The sequence below is a fragment of the Mustela putorius genome, unplaced genomic scaffold (genome assembly GCF_011764305.1).
Source record: "Mustela putorius furo isolate JIRA1106 unplaced genomic scaffold, ASM1176430v1.1 tig00003914_pilon_pilon_pilon, whole genome shotgun sequence".
Classification (NCBI taxonomy): domain Eukaryota; kingdom Metazoa; phylum Chordata; class Mammalia; order Carnivora; family Mustelidae; genus Mustela; species Mustela putorius.
The window spans coordinates 2,738,451-2,751,125 of NW_025422061.1; the positions used below are offsets into that span (position 1 = coordinate 2,738,451).

The 12,675-nt window shown below is 54.2% G+C and overlaps 1 protein-coding gene across 1 annotated transcript in view; it reads left to right on the forward strand.

Moving 5' to 3' along the window:
• The window catches only part of LOC101686749 (gamma-2-syntrophin-like), a 179,829-nt gene extending 174,025 nt beyond the window's left edge, over positions 1-5,804 (forward strand). Inside the window, 1 exon segment of the mRNA XM_045069242.1 lies at positions 5,664-5,804. Within this exon segment, the coding sequence (XP_044925177.1) occupies positions 5,664-5,804 (141 nt within the window).
• Positions 5,805-12,675: the final 6,871 nt, after the last annotated feature.

Consider the following 12,675-nt stretch of genomic DNA (forward strand, 5'->3'; position numbering starts at 1 on the left):
AGGAAGGCCACACCCCGCCCTGGGAGTGCAGTCCCTGCGCCGGCTCCGGCCACGGATCACCTCCTTCCACCCCAGGGGTTCCTGCAAGGCCCCAGCTGAGGCCTTGAGGGCCTTCTGTCATGACGGAAAATGAAGTCACTGGTGGTGCTGCGTCACCAGCGGTGTGGACGGGGTTTAGAGCTGTCATCCCCACAGGACAGAGGACCAGCAGACTCGAGTGTGCAGTGGCCACCTGCATCCGCTTAGTTAGCAAGAACGTACTTTAACAGGGACAAATGTGGCTTCTAGAATGATGGCCTCCAACCCAGGGATCTCCTGGAAACAATGCCAGTCAGCGTGGCCCATGGCCACTGACCCGTCCCTCCTCTGAGCCCACAGAGGACACTGTGGGGCCTTTGGTACCCATTTGTGTGGACTTGGGTCCCCTGGGGACCTGGCGGGGCTGGACTTCCACCTACTGTCCCCACCACCCCAACCTTGGCCGGTGCCATCTTTGTTCGGAAGCACGGGCATTCTGTAGAAAGTGAGAGTTGGGGGGACGCCCACCGTTGAGTCCAACAGGAACCGCCTTCAACCAGCATCTGCACGCTGACCTGCTCTGTGGGGAAGTCCCAGTGAGCCTTCATTCCTAGACAGTCAATGAGCCACAAAGAGCCTCGAACAGGTGGATCCCCGCACACCTGTGCCATCCACGCCATGGCCCAAGGTTACATGGTTGCTGAGTGCAGGAGTCCATGCAGGTGACTTGCTGAGGTTCCTAGGCGATGGGCTGTGGGCCTGGAGCTGGCTGGCAGCCCCAGCTCAGATGGGGTCTCCATTCATGCTACCTCCTCCGCACCTGTTGGGGAAGCTTGGCCACAGGAAGTGGGTGAGAGGCTGCCACCGGAGCTCTGGTAGGTGTCTGAACCCCGGACCTGCACCTCCTGATTTACAGAAAGCGCAAACCTGGTGGCCCTGTTGGCCTGAGGTTGGGCACGTGAGCACCGGAGGCACTTTTCTTGGTGAGAAGGGGTGGGCATGAGTTGCACGGGGCTCCCCTATGACCACGGGTCTTGACCACCCAGAGCAAGTGCCCGGGAAGGAAGGAGGGATGGGCCAGCTGCGAACGTGACGTGAACGGGAAGGACCCTGGGTGGGCGAACAGCAGGACCCCCCACTCACAATCCATGGCAGTCCTGCCGAGAGCCAGCCCGGTGCTAGCTAACGGCACAGGCTTGGCAGAAACTGCATTTCAGAATCTTCTGGAAGAGTGAGTGGGGGCTTAACGTGTGACCACCGGGCATAGGTCAGGCGTCCCAGACAAAGCTCCCTGCTTGGGCCCCTCTCCTCCTCACCGGCCATTCCCTCCCTGTTCACGGCTTGTTCCCAAGCTCCGTGGCAGAGAGAGAGACAGGATCACCGGCAGGGGCAGCATCCCAAAGTTTCCAGTCACAGTCCTTCCTGCCACACGGACCTGAGTGAGGACAGAGGATACTCTCGTGGAGACGCACGATGGACATTGGCAGAGAAAGGCAGCTGGGGCCGTGAGGCGGGATTTTCTCAGGCGTGAGGGCCACCAGGCCCACAGGGCCGCCTGACCAGGCAGCGGGGTCCCTGCCCTTCTGAGGTGGATGCAAGGCAATGTCCGGCTCCCACGTGTTGGTCAGTTACTGGGGGCCCCAGGCGAGGGGAGTGCATTTTCCCTCGTGTTCTCCTGCAGTCGCGTCTGCATCGGATTCTTAGTACTGACTGCAGAGCGAGGGGGACCCTTGTCCCCAGGAAATCGCCTCTGCGGACGTCCCAGTGTGGGAGGTGTGTCTCTTCATTGGGCGTGGAATTTTCCAGTAAAATGTTGGCCAGAGCAGAGAGAAGGCCCGGAGCCCCAGCAGCCTCCTGCGGGTAGGTAACTTTTGTCTGGAGCTGCTGCGGCTCCAGACCCGCGCCTCGTGCCAACAGTGCTGAGCACCAGGCACTCAGCTTGAAGACCGTGAGCCCAGGGAGAGGCCACAGGCAGACGGGGCAGAGCTGTGTGGGGAAGTCAGACTTGATAGCATCCCAATGAGGTGCCACCACTGAGCTTCCACGTCAGTAAGACTCACGACACTCTAACCACACCATTGCCGAGTAGGACGGGTGTTGACACGTGAGCGAGCCAACGGAGTGAGAGCCATGGTGACCCTGGCATGGCAGCATCCGATGCTTTCTCCCAGGAAGGCAGAGCAAGAGCCTAGCGAGTGGCCTGCACTGGATGGCGAGGGCAGGGACAGTCCGGTAGACTCCATGCGGGTTGGGCGGTCAGCCATGGACCTCAGGAGGGCACCTGAATGGGTCCCCGTCTGACCAGATGGCGGACAGGCTGGATTGTCCCCTCCCAAGCCCCTGTTGTCCTGGGGAAGCGTGGTCTCAGGGAGACTCCTTCCTTCCAGCCATCAGCTGCCCTCTTGGGCATTTGGGATCTTGGTTTTCCCTTGCTCTGTCCGGTGGCCACTAACCAGGAGCTCTGTGGTGTCTGCCCCCAGTGTCTGCCAGCTGTCACCACCTTTGCACAGGTCCTGACCCTTTTCCCCAGGAGCACGGTCACCTGTCTCCCCGGTTCACGCTCCATCCACAGAGCCTCTGGGACAGTTGGGAACTGGGCCCCGCAACGGGCCAGCACTCACATTAGGGAGATCCGTCCGCTCAGACATGTCCTGACCAATCCCAGGCAGCTGGTGCATTGAGACAGGCTGTGGTAGAGATGGGGTTTCTGGTGGAGAAGACTTGCCCTGGACACACGGGGGATTTCAATGTCGATGCACTGATTGGAGGTGTCGCTCTAGAGACCGAAGCCACAGACCTGAGGCAGGACAGAGGAAGAAGGAACGTTTGCTCAAGTCTGGGTGACTTCATTATTCATGTCTTTGAGGAGCCTGGCATGATGCTCATGGGTCTTTACTTCGTTACAGGAAAAGTTCCAGGTCCTAAAACACGAGAAAGTTGGTAATTGTGCAAGCTGCGACTCATGTTCCCAGTTGTTATCTTGGCCACCACGAGATCTTTAAAAACGTTTTATGAAGACAGAGGTCATCAGGACACACATGCTGCCGAGGAAGAAAGGGGCCCGACGTGGGGGACAGGGGATGGATAGGGGTGGGAGGTGGGAGTGTCTGTCCCCGGGGGCACATGGCCCTCTCCCCAGCCCTCAGCCCTCTGGTCCGTAAGGCCCATGGCGTCTCCACCAGTGTGGCTGTGCACTGTGAAAGGGCCTGACTAGACCGTGCACGAGAAGAGAACTGGTGAAGTTATGGGTTTTGAGGGTGAGCACACAGCAGGACCAGGCCCTGGGTGAAGTGGCCTCCTCCTTCCAGAGGCAGGTGTGTCCTCAGGATGCAGTAAACCCCATGCGCTGTTGCAGTTGTGGTTGTGGGAGGACGGCGTGTGGGCCACTTTGTCTGGAGCTTGTGGATCTTGGTGCCTCGTGGCAGGGACCGTACCGGCCATCCTCCAGGACGGGCTCAGTCCACCCAGCACCGTGTCCCAGTGCTCGTCCCTGTGGGATCCGTTCCTTCCTAAGGCAAATGGTCCTCGCTGTATGGACAGACCACATGTCCCTCACACGTTCACCAGCCGAGTGGGCCTCCAAGCCGTGCTGTCTCAGCAGAGTCAGGCCAGTTCGAGGGACAAAGCTGCCAACATCATACTCAGAGGGAGACAACGCGACTGACCGCACGGGGTGCCTGGAGCCCTGTGACCCGGGCCTTCTTAATCTGTCCTTGAACGGTGAGCAGAGAACTACTCCGTGGCACCCATCACCATGAGACAGTTCAGGGAAACACTGCTCTGGGGGTCCCGGCACTTCCTATGTCTCTCTTGCCCCGCGTGGGGAAGTCCTGTGTCAGGCCTTTGTCACCCGGCGGGCGGGTGTCACAGTCCGCTGTCGCCCGGGGCCCGGCTGCACACGTGTCACCCAGAGAGCCTTGTGGGGACCCACAGCAAGAAGCCAGCTGCCCCACACAGCCCTCGGCCTCAGCCTGAATCGACTGCTATGTGAGCTGCTCTCAGGGGCCTCCCTCAGTGTCTGAAAAGATGGACTTGGGGCGTTCAGTCGGTTCAGGGTTTCAACATCGTTGTCCAGGTGTGGGCACAAGTCGGGGGTCAGCTTGCCTTGACTTCGGGCATGGGGTCTGGGCAGCTCCTGGGTCCTGCCGGGGATGGGAGGGCCACTGGGTAAGGTGATGCGGCAGCAACCATGTGACTATCAGGACACTTCCGTAGGAGCACGTACCTCAGTTGCTGGAACATTTTGCTCATGACTCAGAAAATGCAAAAATGAACAGTGACCGGTCACCAACAGTCAGTCTGTCCTGCAGCTGTCACGGTTGGGATCCATTCTCATGCAAGGGAGGAACTTAATTCAAGGTGGAACACAGAGAAGGGGTCCCGTGGTTCCTGTACCTGGCATCGGGGTGGCTCTGAGCATAGGGACCGAGGTCATGCAGGGCCCCCATCTACCCCTCTGTGAGCAGGTGTCCATGCTGGACACACCTTCTTGCTGACTGTGTGTGTTGGCAGAGCTGCTGTCCCCACACCCAACATGCCCGTGTGGACACCCTGCTTCTGCTCCCAGGGACCACGTCAGCCTCCCCAGAATGCTGGCTGCCCACTTGCCTCCTGTCCCCATCCGACAAAAGGAGCAGCTTCCAAAAAGAAGTCTCAGGCCTACACAGTCCTAGGAGGGGACCGAGGTAGGCATCCTGCTTAAGGGAAGCGTGAAGCCAACTTTGAGATGTCAGATCTCGAATCACCAAGAGAAGAGCTGAGGTGGGTGTCGGGGCAGGATGTCGGGAGGCATGGTGAGGGGGCGAGTGTGCTCTGCCCTGGCCCAGAGGTCCTGCCCCCAAATTAAAATATCAGAGATCCTGCCCTTACAGGCATGGAAAGGAGCACACCAGGGATGAGACGAGCCAGCTGGCTGTCCTTGCTGTTGTGATACAGCTCTCCTGACGTTCGCATGACAGCTCAGAGCACAAGGCAGTTTGCACAAAGTTTAGTTAAGCTGTCAGTTAGGTAGCAGTTCTCTTAAAAGGAATTCTGGTGGCTTTAACTATTTTGGAGTTTTATTATGCCAGAGTAGAAAAGAAAGAAACAGAGTAAGATGTGAGGCTCCTTCCCCATGTGTCAGGTGGGGTGGCAGCCAGACAGGAGTCATAGCTCACCATCATGCACGTCAGGACACCAAGGACCCATGTCTTCTCCCGTCTACGTCAGCAGCAGGTCCGCACCCACCTGCTCGCAGATGCATCATGGGCACTTGTGTGGGGTGTGCAGGGAGCGGTAAGACTGTCTGTGGAACGAGCTCCACATCACAGCCTCCCCAGGGTTCCACCCAGCTGGTGTCAGTGGGCTGGGGATGAGGTATGGGATCCCCGGCCCCGCACAGACGGAGTTAACTCTGGGAGGTCGTTACCTCTGGGAGACGGAAGATAACAGGGTCAGGCCAGCCTGTGGGTGTCCACATGAACCACGATCTTCGTGGCTATGGTCATGTTGACCACAGGACTCTGCCTCTCACTTTAAACCTTCCTACTTCGAGGGTATTTGTACCAGAGTGACTTTCTTGGAGCCCAAAAAGCATAGAATTCACTAAATGTTTCATAATATGCTATTCTAAGATGCACAGCATTATATTTTATTTTTCCTTGTAGGAACTCAAATTCCCAGACCTGACGGCCATCCTGCACTGCGTTCACGCCTTCCTAGCAGCCAAGGTGGCCTCCGTGGACCCCGCATTCATGGACAGCCAGAGCATTACAAGGAAAGTGCTTCTGTTGAGCGCTGAACATTAAATTATTTTCTTAAGATAAGTCAAGCAGAGAGAGTCAATTATCATATGGTTTCACTTATTTGTGGAGCATAACAAATAGCATGGAGGACAAGGGGTGTTAGAGAGAAGAAGGGAGTTGGGAGAAATTGGAAGGGGAGGTGAACCATGAGAGACTATGGACTCCGAAAAACAATCTGAGGGGTTTGAAGTGGTGGGGGGGGGAGGTTGGGGTACCGGGTGGTGGGTATTATATAGGGCACAGATTGCATGGAGCACTGGGTGTGGTGAAAAAATAATGAATACTGTTTTTCTGAAAATAAATAAATTTATAATTAAAAAAAAGAAATGACTTTTCCCTGCAAATGTTGCAACTCTGTGATTTTATAATAAGCCTATAGTTGTGATACCAATAAAATACGTCACCAGTTTGCAGAGATGGGTCATTTGTAGAGCTGACAGGCCGGGGTGCTGCTCAGGCAGACCAGGTGGGCCACTGGGGATTCTCCGAGCCCTGAGAACGGACTCCGCACCACATGCTCCGCCTCCCCCATTGCTGACAGCTGGGCCGCGTTCCCATAAAACATGCAGTAAGATCATGAGAGCCGTCGCTTGGAGTCTCTCATGCAAGGAAAGTGTTTCATCAGCACTGGGTCATTAACGTCCCCTTTTTCTCGAGGAGGGGTTCAGTAAGGTTTTGATTTGAGAAATGAGTAGGAGAAATAGTTTTTAAAGAAAAATAATTTTGAGGGCGCCTGGGTGGCTCAGTGGATTAAGCCACTGCCTTCGGCTCAGGTCATGATCTCAGGGTCCTGGGATCGAGTCCCGCGTCGGGCTCTCTGCTCAGCAGGGAGCCTGCTTCCCTCTCTCTCTCTGCCTGCCTCTCTGTCTACTGTGATCTCTCTCTGTCAAATGAATAAATAAAATCTTTAAAAAATAATAATAATAATTTTGAATACTTAATTTTAATCCTGAAATTTTATAAATTATTATAAAATTAAATAACATATCATTTAAGTGCTAATTTAAATGACTTTCCAAATTCATGAAATACAACCTTTATTATAGTTTCCTGGGTTTCTGTACTCTTTGCCACTTCTAAGAAGGTCCTCTTTCTGCTTTTGTCATTAAAAGCGACTCATGGACTCCTGAATCGCATGGAGGCCGACTGTGGTCCTAGATCACGACTTCACGTCTCACGTGGACATATGCGAGGACAGGAGGCATGTGACCCTCGGACTGTCCGGTTCAGGGGAACAGGCAGATGCAGGAAAGCAGGCGCACGGTGTCGACCGCTCAGCGTCCCTCCAGGGCTGGCTTTGGCAATGACCGCCCGCCCCCTACGGCCCACCCAGCCCTTGTGGGTCTGTCGGGAAGAAGGAGGTGTTTGGGTTTGGAGCATATCAAGTGCTGATGATCACTTGTCAGACACAGTGATATGGAGAGGGCATCTGCAGGTAGCATGGGTGCAGTGTGCAGGGTACATGGAATTCCTGCTCACATAGTCCCGGCTTCTGTGGAAAGTTAGCCCAGCATAGCAAGGGGCTTTAACCAGTATTCCTGAGAGAAGGGGGATCACGGAGCATCAGGTGGTGGCGTCCTCTGGAGATGACTGTCCTCCCGCCTTTGAAGCACATGCCCCATCTACGTTGGGGTGAGCAGCAGCAGGAGCAGAGCTGACACCCAGACCCCAGGCTGGTGACCCCTGGCTTCAGCAGCATCTCCAGGTGTGGCTGATGTCTCTCCAGATCTCGCGGGGTCTCAGTTTCATCACGTGTTATGCCAATGAGCCTAACTCACTCCACCGTAGGAGGCCTTCTTCTGCACTCAAGAGAAAAGAAATCATGATTATTCTTTGTTTATTTTCACGAAACTGTAGATTTTAGAAGTGTACTTTTACTAGATCATAATGAAAACAATAATATTTTCACAGGAAGATTCGATACTAAAGTTTACATTTGTATACATACAATTTTTGGAAAAGATACACAACTTTTTTTTTAAATTAAAAAATAGCAAGAATCTCTTTGCATGAAGTGAACAGTGGCCACGTGCCCCTCGCCCTTCCCCTTGCACTCCTACAGCACCTGTCCTGCCCCCACGGGTCAGGCTGCACCCCTCAGACACCCCTGCAGACTGGGGCGGGGCAGGCAGGTAAAATGATACTCACTGCCCCAGTTCGGAAGCAGGGCTTGTCAAGGGCATGGACGGTGTCTCCTGACTGGCTCTCAGGGTGCTGGGTCAGAAATTATTTTATTTTTATTAAGGAGATGTGGTTAATCCTAAAATCTCAGTTTTGTATTTTAATTAGTAGGACCCACCACAGATCTCTGATTGGAAACTCATTGATATGGAGACTGTGCTGAGGGCTGGGCCCATGGGACCCCTTTCAGCTCATGTCCTACCTGGCGTAGGTGCATCTTTCCTCACCATGCTGGTGAGGAAACTGACCACTGAGCCTCTGCCCAGGTCTGAGGCCGGGCTGGTCCTGGCGCTGGAGGAGGCATGGGGGGAGCCAGGCATGAGCAAGCCGAGCTCAGTGCGGGAACGGGGTGGCAGGCAGGATGCCGCGCGCACACCCCCACCCCCCGCTACAGGGAGTGCTTTTGAACATCGGGAACAGCTCTACAGGATTCCAATAAATTTCATTTTTCTCGTCTCCAGGTCAGACTCTCCTCCTGAGCCCCAGCACTTCCACATCGAAGCAGGGGATCTGGCTGTGTTTGGTCTCTGAGTTGAAATGAGTGGCCTGACTGCACAAGCACATTTCTGACAGCCTCTCGCTGTCTGCAGTGGAGCTCCGTGTGTGTGGACACGCAGTGGTTCCCACCGTGGAGGTCCTTCAGAACCAGCTGACTCCTGACGCCTACCAGGACCAAAGTGGACATCCGGGACGTGTCCGTGGATCCCGAGGCACCGGTCCTACTTCTCTGTCCCTGCGGACAACATGTGGGAAGTGATTCTGAAGGCCTGTGGTTTGGTGGGGTCTGCAAGGAGAGCCTGTCTTAATCCCCTGCCTGACTCTGGGCGATGGCACAGCCCTCTGGTCATGCGCAGGGAAGAGGCTGGGTCCTTCCAAGCAGATTGGACCTGGCAGCTCCTGCCATTCTGATCGTTCTGCTCATTACCACCACCGGCTGGCTCTACGCACACTCAGCTCAGAGCAAGAGAACCAGCAGAGATGGCCCGTAACCCACCCATCCATGTATTCAACAGGATGGTTTTGGAAGTCGAATGATTTATTCAGCTCTGGATCCAGACTCTGTTTTCTCATGGTTTGACAGGCGGATGATGGATTTATCTAGTATTTACTTTTTATCAGGACGCAGCTGACACACAATGTCATCTTAGTCTTAGGTATAATCACAACAACGAGGCCAGACATCTGTGCTGGGGGGGGGGGGGGGTCCCCTGCACTGCCGTGGAATGCCGCCGTCGGGCCTCGCAGCTGTGGAGTGCACACGGGATAGAGCACTGTGCCAGCCCGGACTTCACAGTGAGTGAGGCTTGACCCCTGAGAGAACTGGCCACTGTGTTTTCCAGGTACAGAGACGAACAGCCCTGAGGTCCCATCCCGGGCCCCAGCTGGGCAGGGGAGGGCCCTCCGTGAACCCTCTGAGATCAGACATATCCCGCCCAGAGCCACTGTCCTCTCTGGCCCCGCAAACCATGTGCCTCCTGGGTTCACGCATGACCTCCACGTGCAAGCACTGGAACACGCAGATGTGTAGACTGCCGGGGTGAGGCCATTGACAAAGAGCTTGTTCTCTCAGAGTAAAGGTTCTGATGGAGATGAACATACCATGGGCCACGAGTTCTCTGTGTCCGAGAGGCACCTGGTGGTCAAGCCCCAGCTAGGTGGGCCGACTGTCAGGGCCGGAGCCACAGGCTCGCAGGAAGAGCACCGCTGAGCTGGACAGAAACACCCAGTGAAAACTCCGTAGGCTCTTAACGGGTACAGCCCGGGATGAGCAAGCCCCGTGCAGGTTTCCGACGAAACCATGTCGCCTAGGGGCCCATTCTGTCCACAGATGCAAGGAGACCTGAGCCAGGCTCCCTGGTGGCTTCTGTGCGCAGAACGTGGATGTTTGAGGCAAATGCACTTGATTCCTTCATTTGGCAAAGATTTGTGGAGGGATTGGGGGTGCCAGGCTGTGAGGGGCACCTACAGCTGGAGGGGGCTGAGGGGGCATGTGGTCAGGATGCGGGCATGGAGGCAGTGGGTGGCTCCCATGGGGCCATGCCCTTGGGGCCCGTGCTTAGGTGTGTGGACGTCCAGCCTCATGCCACGTCTCAGAAGAACACGGGCGTACTGGCTGCAGGTAATGGCCTCGTCGTGTCAGGGGCTTCGCGTGAAACATGAGTCTGGGATTTTCTGTTCTACTTTCTGTTTCTCTTCTGGGGCTGGACTTGGGGCTGAGCTGACCTGCTGCCGACACTCAGACACAGATCATGGATGTTCCACTCTCACAGATGTCCCCGCGGTTTGTCAAGGAAACGACTCTTGCTTTGCTCAGTGGCGTCTAGTAACACTGCACGTTGGTCTGTTTGGGGGTCGAAGTTTTCACAGAAATTTGAAAGGGTTTATGCAACACATGCTGACAAAGGAGTTCCCTTAAAAAGAACGTCACACCTGAAAAGGTGAGACCTTTAGGTTGAAATAGACAAAAAATCTGTTTTTAATCCTTTTTTCCTCATTTGAAATTTAAAAAAGGAAAAGTCATGAAGAAAAGTTTATTGAACTACTCTGCACGTTGCCTTACAGCTGATAAACCTATGGAATATGGAAGGAAGATACTCGACTCTCCACTTAGAGGTGCACAAGCCTCATATTTTGGTGAAACAAGAAACTTAGCTTGATAACTAAGGAAAGAGTCCATACCATGCACACGGAAACATACCCAGAGTCAGGAATTACTCAGTGTGTCTTTCTGTGCTCAGTTCTTGGGCTTCCGATTCTAAACTCTGTTCCTGCCTTTTGGAGAAACTGTGTGCCAACCACATGATCCCCTCGTTTCCCTAAACGCACCTGGGTTCCAAAATGCAGAACGAGTAAACGCTATAGGAAATATTTGGCCAAATGTGTCCTTGTTCGCCCCTACAGAAGATAAGGAAAATATCCATTTTCGGGGTGTGCAGACAAAGAGGCAGGTTTTTTTCAGGACTCCATGCTGTGTGCTCCTCTCATTCTGGACAGGAAGGTCAGGCAGCAGGTCAGCAGAGAGCTCTGTGCTTGTGGTTGGGGAGCCCGTCCTCCCAAACCTGAAATAGAGACACAAGAGTGTCACTGTCTCTCCCTTTAGGATGACAGTCCCATTTAGAGCACGGTGACCCTAAGTGCTGGGTCGGCCAGGTCCCAGGTCCTACCAGAAATGTGCCCCCTTGAAAAGGAGTCCGGGATAGTAAACAAGTGAACAGTAGAGCTACCGTATGACCCAGCAGTCGCACCACGGGGTAGCTACCCAAAGGACAGAAACACTGATTCAGAGGGACGCAGGCACCCTGATGTCTCCGGCATCCACAAGGGCCCAGACATGGAAGCAGCCTGACTGTCCACCAGCCGACGAATGGATGAAGAAGGTGTGGGGTAGACACACTATGGAACACTACCCAGCCACCAAAAAGAGTGAAATCTTGCCATTTGCAAGAACGTGAGTGGGTCTAGAGGGTATCACGTGGAGAAGACGAGAGAAACAGATGCTTGTGGAAGTTAAGGAACAAATGATCAAGGGAGAAAGTTCAGAGAGAAGGAGAAACAAGGCAGGAAGCAGGCTCTGAACAACAGAAAACCCTCAGATGTCAGCCAGCGGTGGGGGGGTGGGGACGTGGCACAAGGCGCACGGTCTGGTGGCGGGCACTGAGTCAGTGCCCAGGTGAGGGTCGCGACAGCGGACACCGTGTGCTGACTAGCCCACAGTTAAAATAAACACAGGAAAAGAACTGAGTCAGGGAGAAAAGGTCAGGTCCACCTCTCAACGCAGTGATAGGTACCAAGAGATTTGTAAAAAGGAGGAGAAGGAGAAAGAGAAGAATAAGGTCCTCCTGTTGATTCCTTTCCAGCAACAGCCACACATGCGTTGAGGCAAACAGCGTTGGCCGGCCATTCGGCTCCTTTCCAAGGTCCGTTACGGATGCATTCCCAAGTCTGCTTGGTCAGATCAAGAATGCCGTGGAGGGGCGCCTCGGTGGCTCAGTGGGTTAAGCCACTGCCTTCAGCTCAGGTCGTGATCTCAGGGTCCTGGGATCGAGTCCCACATCGGGCTCTCTGCTCAGCAGGGAGCCTGCTTCCTCCTCTCTCTCTGCCTGCCTCTCTGCCTACTTGTAATCTCTCTCTGTCAAATAAATAAGTAAAATCATAAAAAAGAAAAAAAAAAAAAAAGAATGCCGTGGAGGAGCTACTCCTCTGTGCCTCCAGAGGTTGTTTTGGTTTTGTTTTTTGCTTAGAACTTGATCCAAGAGTCCCTCTTGTCATAAAACAGCAACCACCCAGAGCTAGACGCGGTCTTCACGGACCACTTGGCGGGCTGGACTGCCACAGTACCCTGGTGGGGGCTGGTGTTTTCCTGGTGGGGACAGCACAGCTGTAAGCTCCCCAACAGCCCACCAGCTCCTGCCCCGCCCAGCTCTTCTCTTCTCCACCTGAAGACGAGGGGCCACAACACAGACAGAACCAAGTCGCTGAGGCAAAGATGACCGGGAGGGGATTGTCATGTCTTCTTCTGACTCCCAAAATCACGGCCCAGCCTTTCCCCATGAAGTAAGAGTAAAGACATTTATCACAGAAACAAATAATGCAATATTCACATATAAACTTAATGTTATTATTGTTAAAGCAGAACAAACTGAAATGCTTCTGGCAAAAGGAAAACCAAATCCACGTTTCTAAAAATATTTCC